Source organism: Hyperolius riggenbachi, chromosome 6 (assembly GCF_040937935.1).
Source record: "Hyperolius riggenbachi isolate aHypRig1 chromosome 6, aHypRig1.pri, whole genome shotgun sequence".
Classification (NCBI taxonomy): Eukaryota; Metazoa; Chordata; class Amphibia; order Anura; family Hyperoliidae; genus Hyperolius; species Hyperolius riggenbachi.
In genome coordinates, this window is record NC_090651.1 from 198,074,191 (window position 1) to 198,100,164 (window position 25,974).

A 25,974-nucleotide genomic window follows, 5' to 3' on the forward strand; every position below is an offset into this window, starting at 1 on the left:
ACGCCCTGAGACACCCATCAGTCACCACCTGTCACTCCCTAGCACACCTACCCATCAGATCAGGCCCTAATTTGCCCCATGTGGGCTCCTGATCACTCGGCCAAACCCTCAGATCCCCCTCAGACCCCCTTCCGATCACCTCCCCAGTGCATTGATTGCATCTATTCTCCCCTCTAATCACCTCCTGAGACACCCATCAATCACCTCCTGTCACCCCCTAGCACACCTACCCATCAGATCAGGTCCTAATCTACCCCCTGCGGGCTTCTGATCACCTGGCCAAACCCTCACCCGCCCCACCGCAGTGACAGAATTTTTTTTTTCTGATCACTGCTGGTGTCTATGCCTTAATTGTGGCTGATGCCAACCGTTATGCCACACAATACGCAACTGCCAATCCAAGCAGCTAACATGCCTAGCCTTTTCGGTGGAAACCACTCCAAGTTTCCGAAGGTAACATTTTTTTGGGGCCTTCTCCTTAACATGGGTCTAGTCAAAAAGAATGTATTGCGGTCTTATTGGTCTATGCACCCAATACATCACATGCCCATGTTCTCTGCTGCCATGGCCAGGTCACAATTTGAGAACATCCTGCGCTTCCTGCACTTCAGTGCCAATACAACCTGTCATCTAAGAGAAGACACCCCAAGGTATTCCATTAGGTGTATGATGAGTTCATAGAAGATTTTATTTTTTGGCATAAGTTAGTGGAAAATGTCACTTTGTGAAAAAAAACCCCAAAAATTAATTTTCGCTAACTTGTGACAAAAAATAAAATCTTCTATGAACTCGCCATACACCTAACGGAATACCTTGGTGTCTTATTTCTAAAATGGGGTCACTTGTGGGGTTCCTATACTGCCCTGGCATTTTAGGGGCCCTAAACCGTGAGGAGTAGTCTAGAAACCAAATGCCTCAAAATGACCTGTGAAATCCTAAAGGTACTCAAAGGACTTTGGGCCCCTTAGCGCATCTAGGCTGCAAAAAAGTGTCACACGTGGTATTGTCGTACTCAGGAGAAGTAGTATAATGTGTTTTGGGGTGTATTTTTACACGTACCCATGCTGGGTGGGAGAAATATCTCTGTAAATGGACAATTGTGTGTAAAAAAAAAAAAATTCAAAAAAATAAAAAAATTGTCATTGTCGAGCAATAAACCGTTAACGCTGCAGTGGTCTGAATGGAAAAAAAGTGTCTGGTCCTTAAGTAGTTTTAAGACTGCAGTCCTTAAGCGGTTAAAGGACAACTGACGTGAGAAGAATATGTAGGCAGCCATATTTGTTTCCTTTTATAAAATACCAGTTGCCTGGCAGTCTTGCTGATTAACTGCAGCAGCATCTGAATAACACCAGAAACAAGCATGCAGCTAATCTTGTCAGATCTGACAATGTCAGAAACACCTGATCTGCTGCATGCTTGTTCAGGGTCTATGGCTAAAAGTATTAGAGGCAGAGGATCAGCAGGGCATCCAGGCAACTGGTATTACTTAAAAGGAAATAATTAAGTCAGCCTCCATTTCCCTCTCACTTCAGTTGTCCTTTAATAGTTCCCATCTGGCTGCTAGCAGTACTGCCAGAATGAATAAGCTGGTGCATGGTGGTTGCGTGCATCTGTGTAGAGGTACATTGCCTTATGCACATGCGCATGGCCACTGGAGATATTGCACAGGCTTTAAGAGAACTTGAACTGAAAATTAAAAGTTAAAATATACATACACACGTCATACTTGCCTCCCGTGTAGTCCCCTCATCAATCTCTTTCTCCTCTACTGCTTCCTGTTTGTCCACTGTGATCAATTGAATTCTCCGTCCTCCATATTTAAAATGGCCATTACCCCATAACAGCTTCCTGGTCAGCACACTGTTAAACTGTAATATCACCCACTTGAACCATAAGGAAACATGGACATTACCTTGCACATTCAGTTGTAACTGACAGTAGCTGATATATAACTGACAGCAACTGGTGTATTTCAGCTCTGACAAAATATTGTCAGAACTGGAAGGGATTACTGTAAGAAGAAAATGTTGAGCTTCTGAGAGGAACGGATGGTGAGGTAAGTATGCAATATGCATTTGCAAGTACATCATGTGTTTATTTTAAATAATTTTACTCAGTTCAGGTTCCCTTTAAGGAGGGAGGCAGCTGTTCTGGCCAGCTCCTGGAAAAGCAGTGCTGAAATAGTTTTGTTTCTTACAATGGCAGTGATCAATAAGCATTTGGGCAGAACGGTGGAATAGTGGTTAGGTCTCTTGACTTGCAGTGCTGGGTCCCCAGTTCGAATCCCAGCCAAGGCACTATTTGCATGGAGGTGGAATGTCCTGCCTGTGTCTGCATGGGTTTCCTCTGGGCACTCCGGTGTCGTCCTACACCCCAAAAGCCTACAGATAACTTAATTGTCATCCCCAAATTGGCCTTAGACTACGATACATGCACTACAGGATACATACATAAACATATGACTATGGTAAGAATTACCGTACTTTTCGCCGTATAAGACACACTTTTTCTTCTCAAAAAATGGGGTGAAAAAGTCCCTGCGTCTTATACGCCAAAGGCAGGGAATTCCCGACTTACGAACGCCCGCCGATACGAACCGCGACCCGCCGTCATCGGGGATTCCCTGCCTGTGTGTCCCGCTGTGGCCATCTAATCCCCCCTCCGCCGCTGCCTGCCCCTACCCCCTCCTGTGTGGTCGGGTCCCCCAGGTGAGCAGCGCCAGCTAATCCCCCCGCTGTGGCCATCTAATCCCCCTGCTGTGGCCATCTAATCCCCCCGCTGCCTTCCTCTACCCCCTCCTGTGTGGTTGGGTCCCCCGTGTGAGCAGCGGAGCGCCGGCAGCAGCTTACCTCCTCAATCTTGCCTGCGGCGAATAAGGACATCCGGCTTCTGTGGGCGGCTTTCTCTATTGCCGGCTTGTAATGACGCGTCATTACAAGCCGGCACTAGAGGAAGCCGCCCACAGAAGCCGGATATCTTCTATCGCCGCGGGCAAGATGGAGGAGGTAAGCTGCTGCCGGCGCTCCGCTGCTCACACGGGGGACCCAACCACACAGGAGGTGGTAGAGGCAGGCAGCGGGGGGATTAGATGGCCGCAGCGGGCACATGGGGGTGACAGCAGACACTGGGGGCAGACACATGGGGGTGACAGCAGGGCACTGGGGGGCAGACACATGGGGGTGATAGCAGGGCACTGGGGGCAGACACATGGGGGTGACAGCAGGGCACTGGGGGCAGATACATGGGGGTGACAGCTAGACACTGGGGGCAGACACATGGGGCAGACAGCTAGACACTGGGGGCAGACACATGGGGGTGACAGCAGGCACTGGGGGCAGACACATGGGGGTGACGGCAGGGCACTGGGGGCAGACACATGGGGGTGACAGCAGGGCACTGGGGGCAGACACATGGGGGTGACAGTAGGACACTGGGGGCAGACACATGGGGCAGACAGCAGGACACTTGGGGGTAACAGCAGGACACTTGGGGGTGACATGGGGACATAAGAGGACACATTGGGACACATGAGGACACCATTTGGGGTAGGTCATGTACAAGATGCTCCTGAAATATGGACGCACCAGGTTAAGTTTTTTTTTTTTTTTTTTCCTGGTTTTTGCCCTCTAAACCTAGGTGCGTCTTATATTCCGGAGCGTCTTATACCACGAAAAATACAGTAGATTGTGAGCTCCTCTGAGGGGCAGTTACAGGAAACCTGAAACGAGAAGCTTCTCAGGTTTCATACTTACCCGAGGCTTTCTTAAAGGAATCATCAGCCAAACAAGATGAAAGCTGGTTTTCTTACCTAGGGCTTTCTCCAGCCCCTTGCAGCTGACATGTCCCAAGCCACAGCTCTGCTCTCAGCCACCGACACGGGATCCACGTGCGGTGTCTAGCCAGGCCGTCCTCTACTGCGCCCGCACCGCTGTCAAGGCCATGTTGTTCGTGGCTTACTGCCCAGGCGCAGAACTACTGTGCCTGCGCAGTACGCCACTTACAACGTGGGCTTGAATGACAGCGGCGCTTCCCTGCACGGGCACCCCGGGCCAGCGGCTGCGATTGGAGCGATCAGTGTGGGACAGTCGACTGCAAGGGGCTGGAGAGAGCCCAAGGTAAGTAAATTGGCTTTCATCTTGTTTGGCTGATGATTCCTTTAAGCCCCCTTTAGGCTGCTCATCCCTCGCCGTCTCCCCAGGTGGCTCCGGTCCCCAGCCAGAAAGCCTGGCCTACTTGTGCTTCATCGCGCATGCGTGTCCCGGCCAGGTGCGCTCCCCTATCGTGCTCCCTTCCCTGGGAGCATTCTACGCCTGCACAGTAGTACTGTGCACGTGCTGAACGCTCCTAGCTACGGGAGCGAGACAGGAGAACCATGTAGTCGCCATGCGCGACAAAGCATGACTCCAGGCTTTTGGACTGCATTGCAAGTGACAGGAGCCACCTGGGGAGAAGCGAGGGAAGAGCAGCCTAAAGGGGGCTTAAAGAAGCCCAGGTAAGTATGGTACCTGAGACGCTTCTCGTCTAAGGTACACTTTAACTGACAAGACTATATACTATGTAGAGCACTGCGGAAGACGTTGGCGCTATGTAAATACTAATTAATAATAATGATATCAAAATAAATGCAATACATTTGACCCCTCCATCCCCAGAAATACTTTGTTTATTGATTTGGTCCCCATAATAGTGGCCTGCGCCACTGAACATTTACAAACCCCCCCACACATTGTGCTTTTACTGATCAATCCTCTGTCCCCCCTTTGCAGTTTCTTGATTGAGCTTTTCTAGCCCCTACCACACACATCCCTCATAGCTTAACCTCTCAGCTACCTGGTAAACACAGGGGCAGTACACATTTGCAAGCAGCGGCTAGCTGGGCAGTGCAGCTCTCAGTATGGCACACGCTCTTACCTGTGTGAAGTTCCTCCTCCCGACTCTCCACAGATGCACGAGCACCCTTGTCATCTCCACTGTGGCTTCTGTGGGCGGGGCTGCCAGCATCACAGCCGGCTGCAATAATTCCCTCCGAGTTCAGTGGGTAAGGAGGACAACGAGCCGCCCGCATTAACAAGCTCTCGCAGGGACTTGGAGTGTGAGGATTAGAGCAGCCTCATATTTTCTTTTAGCCAGTGGCTACACGAAAGTGGGGACGCGCGGCAGCCAGGAACTGTAAGTGCCTGTTTCCACTTACCGGCAGATTGGATGCAGAAAAACTGACTCCAATGAATGCCTATGGGCCTGTTTCCACTAAACGCAATTTTTCTGTTGCAGATTTTCCCATAGGCATTCATTGGAGTCAGTTTTTCTGCATCCCTTCTGCATGCAATCTGCATCCAATCTGCAGCAGTGGAAACAGGCCCTAAGCTAGTGCTGCCAATAGTAATCACCGTCGGCAAGCACTGCAGCAGCGCACCACGGAACCAATCACTTTTGTGTAAAAAGGATACTGGGCCAGGCGGTTTTCTTCATCTGGCAGCCGCGGCCCATAATACAGGGGGTAGGAGGCGGCCCGTGGGTAGATTGCCCCCCGGGCCAGGCCGCCTCTGATGGTTAGCCTCACCATGAGAACTTTTATATACATTTTCTTCAGAAACACAGAGGGTTAACAGGTTGTGGGCCCTATGCAATTGCTGTATATCATCGGCTATATGTCAATCCCATGTTAAAATTGACCACAATATTATACCCTTTTCAGATGGATCAAGGCTCAGTCCACCCTCGGCACTGTTGCAGAATGCAATCCGTGGTCCAGGCTCCGGTTTTCAAAAACTGGAAAGCAAACGGATCCGTGCTGCCTTTTGCAGCATGCGTTTCGTTTTTTTTTGTTTTTTTTAAACGGAACCGAGGGGGCAGCAGCCAGGAAGGGGGGCAGTGGACACAGCGGGAGGGAGGGGGTCGCCCCCCCGCTTACCTGGGTCCCTGCTTCCTCTCCAGCTATTTGCGCAAATGTAACTGTAATGCAGCGAGCACAGAAGCAATTACCCTCCTTCCTTGCGGTCAACCGCTCGCCGCATGACTTCCTGCAATGTCGCCCTCTATCTTTAATGGGCGGAATTGTAGGAAGTCACGCGGCGAGCGAAGGAAGGAAAGTAGCCAGTGTATAGGGTGATCCGTTTTTCAATTGCCTTTCATTGCCCCTGCATGTCTCCAGGGTTTGTGAAAATCCTGCAAATCCGGACTCTGTTCAGTTTTTGCGCCTGCGCAGTAGAGCGGCCCGACAGCGATCGGCTATTTCCGCCAATCTCTGAGGCGGAGAGCCGATACTGCGCTGGAGCCCGGGAGGTAAATATTTACATCCCCGCCATTCCGGGAGGATTTTCTGCGCCGCCATGGGACTGAGGAGGACTGGGAAGCCTTAATAGGATCTGGAGGCTTCCCCACCCGAGGTGAGTACTCCACAGGGGAGGTTTTTCTCGTTACAGGTTTTCTTTAACCACACCTGGTCCCCAGTTGCAGCCATTAACTGTAAAGGTCCCCAAGTGCAGCAATTAGCCACCCTTGGTAATCTGTGCTGACAAAATCCTCAGGAAATCAGTGGGGCCTTTACCTTCTCCACCCGGACAAAATCTATCATCCTACAAATACTACTTGGCCGAGTGTGGCTCAGTCAGGGTGCAATAGTGTTCTTCTGTCAGCTTCTGGTGACATCATCCGGAGCCAATGGAATGCTAATGCATGTGAGCCGCACTAAAGAGGAGATGAAGGTCCTGGCTGCTTTAGCTCTGCATATAGGCACTGGGGAGGAGAAAGAGGCTGACAACATTGGGAGGCAATGGGGAAAGATTGAGAGGGGCCTCCAATCACCAACATCCCAGCTACAAGTCAGAAATTAAGGTCTGAAACAAATCTAGTGCACTTTGTGCAGCAACTAGCCCTGTGCAGCCCTGACTTGGCGACGTGCAGATGATTGTGATAGCCATGGGTTTCCAATGATCTTTGATCATTTTGCAGTACAAGGTGGTCTAGAAAGAAGTTCACTTATGAGGCAGGGTTTATTTCTGTGCAACTGTGTAAAAGAACAGTTGGACTCAAGTTATTAACCAGTATGCACTGTGATGTAATATACATCATTGTGCAACCTTACTTGACAGTGGACAGGCTACAGCCAGATTTATAGTTAACTCAAAGAGCAAGAAAGTATTAAGGAGACATGGCGATAGATCTTTCCTTTTTGCATTTTACAGTCTTTTGTTTGTTTTAAAATTTTCTGATCAAACTCTTTCTGTTCATATAGAAGAAATCAGTATTCCAAAGAGACCCCCGAAGAGCAGAGACCCCGTTGAAGAGATACAGTAAGTATTTAAAAAAAAAGCTGTGTGTATATATATTTATCATAATTTCAGTTGAGCATAATGTTATTGTCCATTTAGTAATTTTGCCTGCCTTTGTTTTAGAGTTTTATGTCATATGGGTAAAAATCATCATTCCCATCCTTCCATGTGATAGTGCAACAAACCTTTGAAGCAGTCACATAAAGGGACATCCAGTAAAGACAGAGCTCAATACAGCCCAGTGTTCTCCCTAGACATTTTTTTTTCAGCCAGGTATGAAAAAGTAGCATTTGGAGTTTTCTCACACTCACTATTGGATCAGCCACTAGTGTTAATGCAGGAGAGCTACAGCTGAAGCGAGGGTGACGTCTTCATCATGTACAATTAAAATAAAGCGGGCACCTCTTAAATATTTTTATTCATTTATAAAAACCATCCAAAAAGCCGATATTTCAGGACCACACTGTCCCTTTTTCAAGGCAAAACCTTCTCAAAGGCAAGCATGTGTTGCTGCAAAAAACATAAACAGTAGGATTTGGTGAAATCACCTCTGTGCACTCAGTGATGTGCAATATGTGGGTGGCTGCGGCGTCACAGGTTTAGAGTAGTGTGACAGCAGCAGAGAGGTGACCAGGGGTTATGGGGCCCATACACTCAGCCGATTTTCTGACCGATCGATCGCAAATCAGTTGGCCAATCGACCGATCGATGGCCGATTTCGATGGATTTCCATCGAACTGGCAGGGTGGAAAATTTAGGTCGATCTGATGAGATTGCTTATCAGTTTGCATTGGCCTTAATGGAAATCTGATGGCAAAAAAATTCCATCAGATCGAATTTCAATAGATTTCAAACTGAAATCTATTGGAATTCTATCCTGGTAAAAATTTTTCTAAAAACGCATCAGATAGATCATCAGATGCATTTCTTATCTATCTGCTGCCAATCTGACGAGTGTATGGGCACCTTTACTCTCCTTAGTGGTCTAGAGTCATGTATGCATTTTGACAAGGACAGGCAGGGCTGTGCTTGAAGACTGCAATTAGGCTTCTGTAGCACTGTGGTGCACGGCTCACAGTTCTCCTCTCCGCTCTAGGCTGAACCACTTTTCTGCCCCGTGCAGTGAGTGGGAGAGAGACAGTAACTGACGCTTGGTTCATTTGTTCTGGTCGCTCACCTAATTAGACGGACGTAAAGTTTGGCTAATACCCTAGGAAGAACACTGCGGTCTTCTGCTTACAATCAGTGTAGTAGATAACTGTGAGTGAGCTTTTATTTTTTGTTTACTTCGAGGAAAAAACATCTCTTGCACTTTGTAGGTGAAGGGATAAATTCCTCTTGCTAGGAGAGCTGAGTGTAGCACATTGCCAGTGATATTACATAACAAGGCTCTAAGGGAAAGTGATTCTTGCCCTCGTTATCCTATAAGTCACTTTTGTTTTTAAACAATAATGCACTGTAGAGACCTGTGTCGGGTACCCAAAAATGCAGTGGTGGAGTTTGGCAGTGATCCTAATCTGGTTGGGGAACGGGTGCACGTAGAAAGCATTGTTGGCAGTGAAAGCAAGCATGAAAGAGTTCTCAGTGCCTTTTGCTTACTAAAATCTGAATTGAAAACTTACAAAGGTGCAACAGCTCTAGGGGATACCAAAATTACAAAATCTTTATTAATCACGTGAAAAGGCCATATAAAGGAGTCTGCTGTACATGAACCTTTGCCTAAAAACACTCAAAACCAACTGCGGAGCACTCCTCACAAGCACTCTTGACACATACCATATGGCTGATACACACTGGTACCGGTACCACTTAAATCCATAATTTTTATGAGTGGGGAGACGGTGCCCTCAGCGTTAGAAGATAACTGCCAAATGTGGCTATAATGAAAACACTGCTGGTGTTTAAGACAAATTATGCTTTTGTAGGAGCGTGGGACCGGCTCCACTTTGCTGGTATCTCACTAATCCGTCGTGTTGCATGCTAGAGCCTCACTCGGCTCCAGCCATCAACCGTTGTCAAATCCAGCTTCTCTGTGTCGGCAGCCGCTCAAACCACCCACAACGCCACAGCGGGGGAACAGCATTGCATGCAGTCACTGGTTTCATAGAAAGCCGATCAGCAGTCAAACAGCACTCAACACAGTGTGAGACATGACCCCGCCCACCGACGCATTGCGCCCCCACACTGTGAGCTTCGACAGGATCTATGGCGTAGGGGGCGGAGGAATCATTTATGCAGACTCATGTAAATGGATGGGAGCAAGCCTACTCAGCTGGTCCATGTAACTATGGTTACAGCCATGCCCCAGTAAACTCCCGGGAATAACTCCTCCCCTCCTCAGTTCAAAAGCGGCATATCCACATCAGCTCCCTCTTCTATTTATCAACACAGTTGAGCCACCATTTCAGTAGGAAAGCCTCTAAAGTTACATCTTTCATAGAATTTTAGCAGAATCTTAAAAAATTTTTACCTTCCCATATATACAAAGCGCTGGACACTCCGAGGTCGATTAAAAAAAAATACTCGTTAGACTTTCCGGTAGACTGTATTTCTACAAGGCCTCCAGGATGTCCCCTAGTTGAGTACCCTGGCCCCTACCTGCAAATGAAACACCGGCTTAGCATTAGGTTAATTGAGGAGGTACATAGGACAGGTGCTCCCCTCCCCTCACCAGTTTTTACAGAGCACATACATGTGATTCACTTCGAAATACCACTCGGTGTAAGAATAGTTAAGAAAATCACCACGTGAGATAGGGAGGGAAGTAGGAGGGCCATCCTAGAGGCCTCGTAGAAATAGTCTACCGGTAAGTCTAACGAGTATTTTATCCCTACATCCTCCAGGATGGCCCCTAGTTGAGAGACCCCAGAGAAGTCTTACCTCATATCTAGGGTGGGATAACAAACTGTAAGACTTTCCTCCCAAACGTCATATCTTGACTTGAGAGAACGTCTATTCTGTAATGCTTGACGAAAGTCAGAGTAGACAAGGTTGCTGGTTTACAGATTTGATCTACTGACGCTCCAGCCCTCTCTGCCCACGAAGTGGACACTGCTCTTGTAGAGTGAGATGACAGTTGAGTGGGGGCTAGTTGGTTTGCCATGACATATGCTTGGTATATAGTTTGTCTAATACATCGGGAAACTGTAGTTTTAGTTGCTGCTTGGCCCTTTCTTTGGCCCCCAAATGCAACCAGCAAATTATCTTTCCCCCATTCTTTCGTTCTATTAAGGTAAATAAGAATGGCCCTTCTTACGTCCAGTAGATGTAAAGCCCTTTCCTTGTCATTTTTTGGGTTATTACAAAAGGTTATATCCTGTTTCCTATGAAAGTCCGAGTTTACTTTTGGTACGTATGCGTATGTTGGATCTGGTCTAAATATGAGTTTGTCGTCTAGAATAGTCATGTAAGGATCCTTCATTGAAATAGCTTGCAGGTCACTAACTTTCCTCCTAGCTGAAGTGATCGCTATAAGGAAAGCTACTTTGAGAGTCCTGAAACTGTCAGAAGACTCTTCTAGGGGTCCAAAGGGTGCCTTTATTAGTTGTTGTAGTACCAAAGAAACGTTTGTATGTTAACCGGTTTGTTTTTAGATATTGCTTTAACAAAGGCTATTACATGGCGGTCTTTAACTGTCTGTCTAATATGACAAAATGTGGAAAACTTGAAGGGGGCAGAATACTTTTGCAAACCACTGTACCTCCTCAGTTAACCTAATGCTAAGCCTGTGTTTTATTTGCAGGGAGGGGACAGGGTACTCAACTCAGCAGTTGTGAATCCGCTGTGTTCTATCCAAAAATGTTCAGCCAGAGCACTGCGGAATTCTCCATTCGGTTTTCACCCCCAATTGATGTTACTGACATGTTCAGATATCCTTGTTTTTAACCACTCAATGACAAGTTGACTTATAAAATATACACAAACAGATGAGCACTACCATAATTGTGCATCTATGTGCACCCCAATTATGCCCCGTGGCAATGAAACATGTACTAATTCCACAACTCAGAAAAAAAAAAAGAGAAAGCCATCCTGGGCAAAGTATGAATCACCATAAATAATTACTGAGTCAGATTTCTTGTGAAAAACTATCTTTATTTCAACAAGCTAGGTACATTAAAAACAATTAAAAAGTATGTAAAAAAACTCCCAGAGGCTGCCAATTATAATTGATGTGCACACCCACTTATAATAATAAATAGATTCAAATTCGATCTTTAACTTCCCGGACACTGCAGGCGCCACGTGACCAAAAAAACTCTATAGTGCTTGAAGTGCTAATACAATAAGTGCCTGTGCCTAACGCCAAAAAACATGCATGCATGCCCACGTCCCCACAAAAAAAAAAAAAATGCGGGCGTGTGCATACACGCATATGTGCAACATATAATCCAATGCGTGATCACTGTTCGTCAGTATAAATATATCCACCAAGAAAAAAACTCATCCAAACTGTGCCAAAGAAGGGGGCGCGTGTGCACATGCCCACCCCCAAGTAAATGGGTGTGCGCATGCGCACAGGTCCCCAAGTACAATACTCAATAAATATGAAAAGACAAATAAATAAATACCTAGTGCAAACAAAATCACATATGTGCAACACAATTCCTCAAAGTGTAGTGAGGATTACTCCTCACTACACTTGGGGGGGGGGGGGGGGCGGAGAGAGATGCCTTGCGCGGTCGCAGCTGCTTCTTGGTGGATATATTTATACTGACGAACAGTGATCACACATTGGATTATATGTTGCACATATGCGTGTATGCACGCATTTTTTGGTGGGGAAGTGGGCATGCACGCATGTTTTTTGTATTTTTTGGTGTTAGGCACTGGCACTTATTGTATTAGCACTTCAAGCACTTTATAGAGTTTTTTTGGTCACATGTGGCGCCTGCAGTGACCGGGAAGTTAAAGATCGAATCTGAATCTATTTATTATTATAAGTGGGGGGGCACATCAATTATAATTGACAGCCTCTGGGAGTTTTTACATAGTTTTTAATTGTTTTTAATGTACCTAGCTTGTTGAAATAAAGATCGTTTTTCACGGGAAATCTGACTCAGTAATTATTCATGGTGATTCATACTTTGCCCAGGATGGCTTTCTCTTTTTTCTGAGTTGTGGAAGTTGACTTATAAAAACATTCTGCTAGAGCCTCTTAATGGCTCCAGGACGTTTTTATAAGTCATACAGTGCTGCTGCCGCTGTACATGTGTGCGCTCCCGTGCACGTGAAAATAGTGAGAAAAAAAACCACCAAAGAAAACCATACACCTTTATTTCCAAATACTTTATTGTGACCATACTTTGTACTAGGGACATAATTAAAATCTTGTGATAACCAGAACAAATAGGCAGATAAAATGTGTGGGTTTTATGCACAGAAGCAGTATTTATGAGGGGATGAAATTTAAGAAATAGTGTATTTTTTCATTTCTTTTCCTTGTTTTTCCCTTTAAAATGCATAGAAAATAAAGCAATTACTGAAAACCAATATCGACCCCAAAAAACTCTGGTAGTGAAAAAAACAAGATATAGTTCATTTCAAAGTCATTAGTAGTGATTAAGCTATTGGCAAATAAAAGGGATGAGCACTGAAAGGTGAAAATCGCTCTTGTCCGTTAGGGTAAAAAGCCTTTGGGGTGAAGTGGTTAACTTTCTCGTTGTCATCCCCACATACACTTTAGGACAGGGACATTGGGTAAGGTATACAATCCACTCAGAGTTACAGTTTTTATGAAACTGTGAATCTGCCATTCATGTTCGTGCTTTGGGGCCCAAAAGGTTCTACTTACACTCACAAAACAGCACACTGAACGTCCTCCACACCTATGCATTCCATTTGGTATCCGCCACTGTAACCAAGTCAACTCGGTGGCAGATCATAATGGACCAACTGATCTCTCAGGTTTGGGGCTCATCGATAAGTGGTCGGTCTCCAACCACGCTCCCCAAACCTGGATTCGTCATTAGGATCGGCCAATGTTGAGATAAAATATCACACATTTTTTGCCAATTTGAATTGATCGGATGTATAAATCTTGGGCATTCAGAGTCCCATGGGTATTCCGCATTTGAGATGTAGGGGATGGTGGCTAGTGGCGTGGAGGAGGGTATTACCTGCAGTTGGTTTCCGAACAGTTGTAGTCCGTAGTTCATTCGCTCCCTCAGTGTTCAGCAACTGTATATCTCATCTGAACACAAACGTGAGATGAATATTCTGCTAATTTGAATTCAACTGAATCATAAACTGCTCAAGATCAAATTCACTCCCCCTCCAAACCACCAGCACATCATCTATAAAGCAAAGCCGAACTCTGACATATGCGTCAAACATTGATAAAAGATAAACATTGCTTAGTTCCCATAAGTCTAGATGTAAACAGGCGTAGGCAGGTGCGCAAGACTCACCTGTCTGTAGTGGGCATCACCAAACAAGAAACCATTGTGCTCCAGTACATACCTTGTAGCTCCAACTACTAACTCATTATGCACCGGGGTTTCTGGATATGCATCAGGGCTGCCAGTCCAACCTCATGGGGAATTGATGTATATAAACTCTCCACGTCAATCCCCACGAGGATGTCCCCAGAGCCAATCTCCAGGTCCCCCAACTCCTGCAAGACATCCCTCAAATCCTTGCCAAAATCTGAGACCAGAATTTATTCTTTTTTTATTTTTTTTGCTGACTTGATTGCACCTTCCTGCTCACAAGCTTAGACCTCCCCTCCTCCTATACACACACCTAACAAGGAACAGTGTAAAATTCTATATTTTTCATAGTTGGCCAAAACTCATTTAGTCATACTGGGCATGCTCAGTTGAAAGGGGAGAGGTGGCTAGTTAGCACTACCTGTATGTTAGTGATTAGAAATATTTGATTAAATAAGGGTTAAAGGTTGTCCAGAGTATGCTCTCTTAAAGTACACCTGAACCGAAAGGGATTTAGTGGCTACCATATTACATTTAAACAATATCAGTTGCCTGGCGGTCTCTTCTGATTTATTCTTTTTGGCTGCAGTAGTGTCAGGGTCACACACCTGAAACAAGCATGTGGCTCATCCAGTCTGACTTCAGTCAGAAATACCTGATTTGTATGCTTGTTCAAGGTCTATGGCTAAGGGTATTAGCATAGAATAATCAGGGAATCCAAGCAAGTTGCACTGTTTAAAAGGAAATAAATGTTAGCCTCCATATGCCTTTCTGTTCAGGTGTGCTTTAAAGGAGTCATCAGGGGAAAAAACGGTAAAATAAGTGGTACTTCCTCCAGCTCCAAGCTCGTCCCTCACCGCAGCTCTGTCCGCAGCCTTTCGCCGCAGGTCCGTCCTGGTCCTCGGCGATGACGTCAGAGCAACCCGGAGGTGGCTCTGTACTGCGCCTGTGCGAGCGGCGCTGTCAATCATTGCCACATGGGCCGGAGCTGACTGCGCAGGCACAGTACTACTGCGCCTGCGCAGTCCGCTCCGGCCCACGTGGCGATGATTGACAGCGCCGCTCGGGCAGTACATCGCCAGGGACCGGGACGGACCTGCGGCGAACGGCTGCGGGCAGAGCTGCGGTGAGGGACGTCCTGGGAGCTTGGAGCTGGAGGAATCCCCCGGTAAGTACCACTTATTTTACCATTTTTCCCCTGATGACTCCTTTAAGCCGGAGGCAGAAGGCACATAGCAGGCCTACTGAGACTGTTTAGGTGCATACTCTGCCATTCAGCCCACAGGTATCTGTATGCTGCATGTGACATTAGTTCAGTACAGGTGCATTCAAAATTGGGGCAAAACTAGAGTGAAAAGGGAAAAAATTGATAGAACACTGGTCCAGTTTTAGACTAGCTTTACACATTTGTTGCTGCTTATTTTCTTTGTGTTTGAAAAATCTGCTCCAAATGAACTTCATTTTACTAATGCTTAGTAATTTCTGAGTAGCGAGGTGTGTTTGTGTATACAATTGGTTATCCAGTACAGGTTGGGATTGCCTAATGCTGGACATGTGTACATCATTTTGCACTAATGCAAAGCAGCGCACAGCATATAACTTACTCCGGCGCCATTGTCTTCACTTCTGGTCGCTGCTCTGCTGCATCCTCCGTGTGGCACCCGATGCATGTACGTTACCCGTTGTGTTTCAGGCGACACACAGGAAGCCTATGGAGGATGCAGCAGATCAGTCGAAAGCAATCAGAAGGGAAGAGGGCCGCTGCTTGGAGCTCTGGTAAGTCTTTTCCGCTGCGTACTGCTTTGTGTCATTGGGAGGGCGACATGGCCTAAGCTCCGATGAACTAGGACTCTGGTGTGTGTTTTCTACCTCGTGATAGAAATAGTCAATACAGGTAGTGCCCGACTTACGAACGACCCGCCAATACGAACGGCATGGATTCGCTGTTGCCATGGGAACGAGGCAAAAAAAATTCAAATTGACTAGTTTTTGAGAAAATCGATTTTAAAAAATTCAAAGAAAAATGGCTTTTAAACTTGTATAAGAAGGTACAGAGGGCAGAGGGGGACAATGGAGGCGCAGAGGAGGTACAGGGAACAGAGATAGCTCAGTGTTCCGACTTAAAGCGGAATATAACCCTGCATTTCAACTTTGCTCTAAAACATTATTTACAGTATATTATATGCAACCAGCATTTTTTTTTTTTTACTAGACCAGCATTGGAAGGGTTACACAGGGCTTTAAAGTCCCTAGAGATTTCTGCAACTGAATCCGAACTTGAGTTAGATACTTTTTGTTTACAAATATGTGTTTATTATGACTCATCTCTCTCACTGAGAAGGAGCTTGGAGGACAGCCAAAGAGATGTATCTATTGATAAACAGTTACACACTAACTAAATAGAATGTAACCATCTGAATGTCTGCACGGAACTTAAAACCTCTGTGTTTAACCCTTCCAATGCTGGTCTAGTAAAAAAAAAATGCTTTTTGCATATAATATGCTGTAAATAATGTTTTAGAGCAAAGTTGAAATGCAGGGTTATATTCCGCTTTAAGAACAGATTCAGGTTAAGAACAAACCTATAGTCCCTATCTTGTTCGTTAGCCGGGGACTACCTGTACTACTTTAGCTTTCTGTGTATTTAAAAATAGGTTTTATTTATTTTACATTCTCCCAATGAGGCTTTCAGTGTGTAATTCAGGAGGGAAAAAAAGAAAAACTGGGTCAAGTTGTAAGTCTGAAAATTGGAGTTGGGTGCAGGTATCAAGATCCACCTGCAAAGGAGGCTACTGGTCTGAAAAACCTACAGGAGCAAAAGGGGATTTTTTTTACTTTAATTGCTCTTTATATGCATTTAAATGGTACCTGAAGTGATAAGGCACATGAGATAATGTGTATGTATAGTCTTAATCCTATATTGAGCTAGCCTGATTTTTTTTTTTTTCTCTTCTCGCAGCTAGGGCCCATTCACATTTGATAGTTTTGCCGGTGATTTTAGTTTGCCGGTGATTTTAGATAGTTTTGCCGCTTTTTAAAGCGCTAGTGCAATAATACCCTATGGACCCGTTCTCACTTGGGCGATTTGCGTTAATCGCCTGCGAATAAAGCAAATCGCCAAACACAGATTTGTATCCTGCACCATTTTCAGGCGATTTCCCGGCGATCGCGTTTAGTGCTATAGAAGCGCTAAACGCGACCGTGAAAAAAATGAAATGCGCGAGTGTTTTGCAAGTGTGAATGGGCCCTTAAGGTTTCAGAGATGTAAATGACAATGACCTCGATTCATAAAAGGCTGTGTGATTTAAAAAAAAAAAAAAAAAAAATGGAAGTTAAAATACTGCATTCAGTATTTTAGACTTGTGTGCAAATCCATAAAAATGTTCACAGATGCGGTAGAAGTTTGGTATTTTACTGAAGCCCATTGACAAAAACCTGTTCGGTAACAGAGTGTCTCTGTTGATACTGTTTTAATGACAGTATTAACAGAGACAATGACAGCATTACTATAGTAAGAGGCATCTCAACATCCCTTTAGATGTACATGTTTGTTATACTGCCTCTGCTCGCTCTGAATCTATTAGTCTTTCTTAACATTTTATTTAATTGCCACAGCTTAGAAGAACTAGGCAAATTCCCCACTAGCTCCTCTGCATCTTCAAACTGGAACCAAAGGGGTTAAAGGGACTCCGAGCTCAGAAAAAAAAGGAAAGTTGTACTCACCAGGGGCTTTTTCCAGCCCAGTGCTGGTCGGGAGGTCCCACGCCGGCGTCCTGGCTCCTCTCCTTCTCCCCGCTCCGGAATGGCTGGCAGGCCGCAGCCCGGGCGACACTCTCCTGAGTGTCGGGCTGCTTTTTCCGCATATGACGCGGATTACGTCACACGCCGGACGCCTCGCGTCATCACGGCGGCCGGCGTGAAAGTACTGCGCATGCGCGAACAAAGCGCGCATGCGCAATACTTTCACGCCGGCCGCCGTGATGACGCGAGGCGGCCGGCGTGTGACTTAATCCGCGTCATATGCGGAAGGAGCAGCCCGACACTCGGGAGAGTGTCGCCCGGGCTGCGGCCTGTCAGCCATTCCGGAACGGGGTGAAGAAGAGGAGCCAGGACGCCGGCGTGGGACCTCCCGACCAGCACTGGGCTGGAAAAAGCCCCTGGTGAGTACAACTTTCCTTTTTTTTCTGAGCTCGGAGTCCCTTTAAATGGGCAAACGGCCGCAAGGGGAGCCTCTTTTGTTCTGATCTCTGTTCGCTCCTTGGGGGGGTTGAAAAACTTGAACCTCCCGAGAAGCCTGTGCAACCTATGTGCATCTGATCAAGGGGACTTGTAGGAGACAGTGGCTGTTTCTCTTGGCTTCTGCTCTTGTCAGTCATAGATGATCCCTTTCTGCTTGTGTGAGTCACGGCTGGCTCTACACAGTCTCCGCTCTGATTTGACACACTAGAGATGCCGGTGAAATTTCTGGGTTTTACACATGTTGTAGTCTTTTTGAATTGACATTTGTTAAGGTATTTACCGCACAAGTTGGTAATTTACCTCACTGCTCAGTAATTTCAGCTTTTCATGCAGTAACAGCCTTAATGAATTGACATTTTCCTAAGTGCTCAGTAACGTTAGCGGTGTTCTTCATTACAGTATGCGGTAATGCAAAGCCATTTCATCTGAAATGGGAACTGATAACCTTTACTGACAAATAATTGCAGGTCATAAAACTCCTGAGTGGCTGAGAAAAACACTTGAGTGCACGGGAACAGATAAAGTTTAATAGTTCAAGATTTGTCGGTATGGGAGCTGAATAAACCTTAGACCTTTAAGACATTTAACACAAAATAAGATTCCAGGTAAGTCCTGTTTAACCACTTAACGACCAGCCAACGCCGATAGGATACGGCCTCATGTTCATGGTCTCCGTGAACAGCCTGCGAGCCTCAGATCGCGGCTCGCAAGCGAAATGTGAACATGCGGGGAAGAAATCCCCGGTGTTTACAGCGTACTGCGCTGCTGCCACAGCAGCGCCGTAATGGAGATTGGCGATCCCCGGCCTCTGATTGGCCGGGAATCGCCGCCGTCTGATAGGCTGAAGCCTATCAGAGGTGGTACAGGACGGATCGCCAGTTTTAGGCAGTTTTTGCAAACAAAAGCCATGGCATGTGATAGGCTGAGAGGAGCTCAGTCTGTGACTTACAGAGAGCCTGGAGAGGGTGTGTATAGCTTCTATCCTATCACAAGCAGAGCTGCACATTCCAGCCTGAGTGCCTGAGCCTGATAAAGTCGTCAGAGGAAAGATTAGATTATGTAACAGAGATAATACAGCCACTGTGCAACTAGGAAAGGCTGCAGTAAGCCAGACCACATTAGAACAGGTATATGAACTTACAGGATAGAAGAAATGAGGCTGAAAATTTTGTTACAGAGTCTCTTTAACTATCCAGACTTTGATTGGGATATTGAGGTTACTCACGCTGGTAAAAGTGGCAGATTTCTGACAACACTGCAGGACAGTTACTTGACTCAAATGGTAGTGGAACCAACGAAAGAGAATACGTTACTAGTTTGGCAATTTCAAATATACCAGATAAACAAACAAACACAGAACATTTATATTGCGCTTTTCTCCTGCCGGACTCAAAGCGCCAGAGCTGCAGCCACTAGGACGCGCTCTATAGGCAGTAGCAGTGTTGGGGAGACTTGCCTAAGGTCTCCTACTGAATAGGTGCTGGCTTACTGAACAGGCAGAGCCGAGATTCGAACCCTGGTCTCCTGTGTCAGAGGCAGAGCCCTTAAAGCGAAATATAACCCTGCATTTCAACTTTGTTCTAAAATATTATTTACAGCATATTATATGCAAAAAGCATTTTTTTTTTACTAGACCAGCATTGGAAGGGTTAAACACAGACGTTTCAAGTTCCGTGGAGAGATATGCAGAAGTTCAGATTGTTACATTCTATGTATCTATTGATAAACAGTTACACACTCTTTGGCAGTCCTCCAAGCTCCTTCTCAGTCAGAGAGATGAGTCATTCAACACTTAGATACATTTCTGTAAACAAAATGTATCTCTTTTTCAGCTTCGGATGCGTCTGCAGAAATGTAAAGGAACTTTAAAGCCCTGTGTAACCCTTCCAATGCTGGTCTAGTAAAAAAAAAATGTTGGTTGCATATAATATACTGTAAATAATGTTTTAGAGCAAAGTTGAAATGCAGGGTTATATTCCGCTTTAACCATTACACTATCCTGCCACTCCTGGATAGATAATGCAGGGTTGGGTAAACTTCTTGACTCGAGAACCACATGACTTTCTCAAGTTTGACCAAGGGGCTGGACCAGAATAGGAGTGAGTGTGTGAAGCCCACCGCAAGGGAAAATGGGTGTGGCCATGATAGGATGTGGGCAGAACTAATAATGCAACGCAAGGGCAGTAGGCCCGAATCTTCTCCCAAATCAGTTAGGCAAAGTGACCCTAAAGGTAATGAGATAATGCTACACACACACACACACACACACACACACACGACAGCAGTGACTATCCAGATTGGAGACTCATGAATGATCAGGCACTAGTAACTGGGCTAGACCCAATAACTTTACAATGCCCCGCCTCCCTTGTATATGGAATAACAATTAGAGGAGTCTATGGGAGTTTAATGGGGACATATAATGTATCAAATGAAAGTCACATGTCATTGTTCAGCGTATAAAAACCATCCTTTATTTCACCATTAAGGTATATAAACAATACACATTTTTTTAAGCAATAGAACCCACGGTTCCAATTAATTGCTTATCACATATAACATACACCATGACATATAAATTAACTATTACAACTTATCAGCCTGTCAGGTTGAATACAATTGTTGCCTGAATGATTAGAGGTATATACACTTCATAGAATCATCAGACAATATCATACATTGTGAGAAAATAATAGATCAAGGCCGAGCACTTGGCTTGACACATTCCGTGAAGAACACTTCACTCCTTCAGGAGATGTTTGGCTCTTAACTAATAGATAATCAATAAGTATTATTTCCTCTTTTCAGAGGAACCCAAAGTTCTTGTTTAACCACTCAAGGACTGCAGTCATAAACCCACTTAAAGGAGTTATCCGGGCATTATAAAGAAAATAAAGGCTACTTACCGGGGGCTTCCTCCAGCCCCAAGCTCTCAGGACCTCCCTCGCCGCACCTCTGCGCGCAGCCGTTCGCCGGAGCTCCGTCCCGGTCCCCGGCGGGCAGGCGCAGTACAGAGCGACCTGGAGGTCGCTCTGACGTCATCGCCGGGGACCGGGACGGAGCTCCGGCGAATGGCTGCGCGCAGAGGTGCGGCGAGGGAGGTCCTGGGAGCTTGGGGCTGGAGGAAGCCCCCGGTAAGTAGCCTTTATTTTCTTAATAATGCCCGGATAACTCCTTTAACCACTTAACATCTCAGTCGTTTTCAGCTTATGCATCCGAGCAATGTTCACCTCCCATTCATTAGCCTATAACTTTATCACTACTTATCACAATGAACTGATCTATATCTTGTTTTTTCCGCCACCAATTAGGCTTTCTTTGGGGGGTACATTTTGCTAAGAGCCACTTTACTGTAAATGCATTTTAACAGGAAGAATAAGAAAAAAAATGAAAAAATTCATTATTTGTCAGTTTTCGGCCATTCTAGTTTTAAAATAATACATGCCTCCATAATTAAAACCCACGTATTGTTATTGCCCATTTGTCACGGTTATTTCACCATTTAAATTATGTCCCTATCACAATGTATCGCGACAATATTTTATTTGGAAATAAAAGAGCATTTTTTCCGTTTTGCATACATCACTATTTACAAGCTTATAAAAAAAAATAGAGAGAAATATTTCATCTTTACATCGATATTTAAAAAGTTTAGACCCTTAGGTAAATATTTGTGTTTTTTTTTTTTTATAGTAATGTTTTTTTTTTGTTTTTTTTAATTAAACATTTTATGTGGGCATTTTTGGGAGGGTGGGTTTTAAAAGTGTTTTATTTGGGGAAATATTAGTGTATTGTAATGTTTTTGGGCATTTACATGTAGTTTTACTTTTTGGCCACAAGATGGCAATCTCGATTTTTTTTTACATGACGTCACTCTAAGCGTACAATGTACGCTTAGAGGGACACAGCTTCAGAAAGAGCGAAGCTTCCGAGAGAAGCTGTCGCTTTTTCAGCGGGGGAGAGGAATCAATGATCGGCTCCCCAGCCCGATACATTGATTCCGTGGCTACCGACTCCGCGGCCGGGAGTGCGCGTGCACGCGCGCGATCGGCCGCGGGAGCGCGCCTGTCCTCCTTGACGTTTTTATACGTCAAGGAGGACAAAGTGGTTAAAGAGACACTGAAGCGAAAAAAAAATTATGATATTATGATTTGTATGTGAAGTACAGCTAAGAAATAAAACATTAAGATCAGATACATCAGTTTAATTGTTTCCAGTACAAGAAGAGTTAAGAAACTCCAGTTGTTATCTCTATACAAAAAAGCCATTCATCTCTGCAACTTTCAAAGTCGTGGAGAGGGCTGTTTTCTGACTTTTATTATCTCAACTGTTACTTAACTATTTACTTTTTCTCTGCCAGAGGAGAGGTCATTAGTTCACAGACTGCTCTGAAAGAATCATTTTGAATGCGGAGTGTTGCGTAATTTGCACATATTAGAGAATGATGCAATGTTAGAAAAAACACTATATACCTGAAAATAAAAATATGAGAATATTTTCTTTGCTGCTAATCTTCTAGTAATTATTCATAGTACACAACCAATTCATTATAGATTATATTTTTTTCCGCTTCAGTGTCTCTTTAAGGACCAGACACTTTTTTTCCATTCAGACCACTGCAGCTTTAGCGGTTGATTGCTCGGTCATACAACCTACCACCTAAATGAATTTTACCTCCTTTTCTTGTCACTAAGGGCTGGTGCACACCGAGCGGCTTTTTGGGCGTTTTCAGATCCGCTTGCGGCTGCGGATCTGCTTGGTCAATGTATCTCAATGGGGTGGTGCACACCAGAGCGGCAGGCGTTTTGCAGAAACGAAAAATGCCTGGGTGAGGCATTTTTTGGATTGCGGATGCGTTTCTGCCTCAATGTTAAGTATAGGAAAAACGCAAACCGCTCTGAAAAACGGAGCTTCAGAGCGGTTTTGCAGGCGTTTTTGTTACAGAAGCTGTTCAGTAACAGCTTTACTGTAACAATATATGAAATCTACTATACTGAAAACCGCAGCAGCAATCCGCAAAACGCTAGCAAAACGCCTCATAAAAATAAAAAAAAGCGTTTAAAAATCTGCTAGCATTTTGCGGATCTGCTAGCGGGTTTTGGTGTGCACCAGCCCTTATACAGCTTTCTTTTGGTGCTATTTGATTGCTGCTGTGATTTTTAGTTTTTATTATATTCCTCAAAAAAGACATGAATTTTGTCCAAAAAAAATGTGTTGTTTTTTTTTCAACTTTCTGTGCTGACATTTTTCAAACAAAGTAAAATTTCTATATACATTTTTGTCCACATTTATTGTGCTACGTGTCTTTGATAAAAAAAAATCCAATAAGTGTATATTTATTGGTTTGGGTAAAAGTTATAGCGTTTACAAACTATGGTGCAAAAAGTGAATTTTACCTTTTTGAAGCATCTCTGACTTTTCTGAGCACCTGTCATGTTTCATGAGGTGCTAGAATTCCAGGAAAGTATAAATGCCCCCCAAATGACCCCATTTTGGAAAGAAGACATCCCAATTTATTCACTAAGAGGCATGGTGAGTTTATAGATTTTTTTTTTTTTTTGTCACAAGTTAGCGGAAAACGACACTTTGTGACCAAATAAAAAAAAGTTTCCATTTCTGCTAACTTGTGACAAAAAAAAAATGAAATCTGCCACGGACTCACCATGCCCCTCTCTGTATACTTTGGGGTGTCTACTTTCCAAAATGGGGTCATTTGTGGGGTGTTTACTGTCCTGGCATTTTGGGGGGTGCTAAATTGTAAGCACCACTGTAAAGACTAAAGGTGCTCATAGGACTTTGGGCCCCTTAGCGCACCTAGGCTGCAAAAAAGTGTCACACGTGGTATCGCCATACTCAGAAAAAGTAATATAATTGGTTTTGGGGGGTATTCTTACACATACCCATGCTGGGTGGGAGAAATATCTCTGTAAATGTAAATGGACAATTGTGTGTAAAAAAAAAAAATAAAAAACATCTCATTTACAGAGATATTTCTCCCACCCAGCATGGGTACGTGTAAAAATACACCCCAAAACACATTATATTACTTCTCCTGAGTACGGCGATACCACATGTGTGACACTTTTTTTGCAGCCTAGGTGCACTAAGGGGCCCAAAGTCCTATGAGTACCTTTAGGATTTTACAGGTCATTTTGAGGCATTTGGTTTCTAGACTACTCCTCACGGTTTAGGGCCCCCAAAATGCCAGGGCAGTATAGGAACCCCACAAGTGACCCCATTTTAGAAAGAAAACACCCCAAGGTATTCCGTTAGGAGTATGGTGAGTTCATAGAAGATTTAATTTTTTGTCACAAGTTAGCGGCAATTGATTTTTATAGTTTTTTTTTTTTTTTTTTCACAAAGTGTTATTTTCCACTAACTTGTGACTTAAATAAAATCTTCTATGAACTCACCATACACCTACTGGAATACATTGGGGTGTCTTCTTTCTAAAATGGGGTCACTTGTGGGGTTCCTATACTGCCCTGGCATTTTAGGGGCCCTAAACCGTGAGGAGTAGTCTGGAAACCAAATGCCTCAAAATGACTGTTCAGGGGTATAAGCATCTGCAAATTTTGATGACAGGTGGTTTATGAGGGGCCGAATTTTGTGGAACCGGTCAAAAGCAGGGTGGCCTCTTAGATGACTGGTTGTATTGGCACTGAAGTGCAGGAAGCGCAGGATGTTCTCAAATTGTGACCTGGACATGGCAGCAGAGAACATGGGCATGTGATGTATTGGGTGCATAGACCAATAAGACCGCAATACATTGTTTTTGACTAGACCCATGTTAAGGAGAAGGCCCCAAAATATGTTACGTTGGGAGTGGTTTCCACCGAAAAAGCTGGGAATGGTAGCTTCTTGGCTTGGCGGTTGCATATTGTGTGGCATAACGGTCGGTCTCAGCCACAATTAAGTGGTAGAGACCAGCAGCAATCAGAAAAAAAATTCTGTCACTGTGGTGGGGTGGGTGAGGGTGTGGCCGGGTGATCAAAAGCCCGCAGGGGGGCGATTAGGGCCTGATATGAGGGATAGGAGTGCTAGGGGGTGACAGGAGGTGATTGGGTGTCTCGGGGTGATTAGAGGGGAGAATAGATGCAATCAATGCACTGAGGAGGTGATTGGAAGGGGGTCTAAGGGGGATCCTGAGGGTTTGGCCAAGTGATCAGGAGCCCACACGGGGCAAATTAGAGGCTGATCTGATGATGGGTAGCAGTGACAGGGGGTGACGGGTTGATTAATAGGTGATCAGGGTGTGATTAGAGGGGGGAATAGATGCAAGCAATTCACTGGCGAGGTGATAGGGGGGGGGGGGGTGTCTGAGGGTGATCTTAGGGTGTGGGTGGGTGATTGGGTGCCCGCAAGGGGCAGATGAGGGTCTGATCTGATGGGTATGATGGGTAGCAGTGACAGGTGGTGACGGGGTGATTGATCAGGATGTGATTAGAGGGGAGAATAAATGCAAGCAATGCACTGGTGAGGTGATCGGGGGGGTCTGAGGGCGATCTGAGGATGTGGGCGGGTGATTGGGTGCCTGCAAGGGGCAGATGAGGGTCTGATCTGATGGGTATGATGGGTAGCAGTGACAGGGGGTGATTGATAGGTGATTAGAGGGGAGAACAGATGTAAATAATGCACAGGGGAGGTGATAAGGGGGGAGGTGGTCTGAGGGCGATCTGATGGTGTGGGTGGGTGTTTGGGTGCCCGCAAGGGGCAGATTAGGGTCTGATCTGATGGGTAGCAGTGACAGGGGGTGATTGGTGATCAGTTGGTGATTAGAGGGGAAAAACGATGTAAACAATGCACTTGGGAGGTGATCTGAGGGTGTGGGCGGGTAATCAGGTGCCCGCAAGGGGCAGGTTAGGGTCTGATCTGATGGGTGGCAGTGACAGGAGGTGATTGATGGGTGATTGACAGGTGATCAGTGGGTGATTACAGGGGAGAATAGATGTATACAGTACACAGAGGGGGGGGGGGGTCTGGGGAGGATCTGAGGGTGTGGGGGCTGATCAGGAGCCCCCACTTCGGGTTCC

General features: G+C 45.3%; 1 protein-coding gene across 16 annotated transcripts in view; it reads left to right on the forward strand.

The window, feature by feature from the left end:
* The window catches only part of MSANTD2 (Myb/SANT DNA binding domain containing 2), a 538,095-nt gene that overhangs the window by 78,896 nt on the left and 433,225 nt on the right, over window positions 1-25,974 (forward strand). For 14 of the 16 annotated variants that reach the window (XM_068240270.1, XM_068240271.1, XM_068240272.1 and 11 more), the window contains one exon: window positions 7,235-7,292. The exons of the other annotated variants lie outside the window; for them this stretch is intronic. In XM_068240270.1, coding sequence (XP_068096371.1) covers window positions 7,235-7,292 — 58 coding nt within the window. Of the gene's footprint in view, window positions 1-7,234; window positions 7,293-25,974 lie in introns of those variants that run through there. 16 annotated transcript variants of the gene reach the window in all.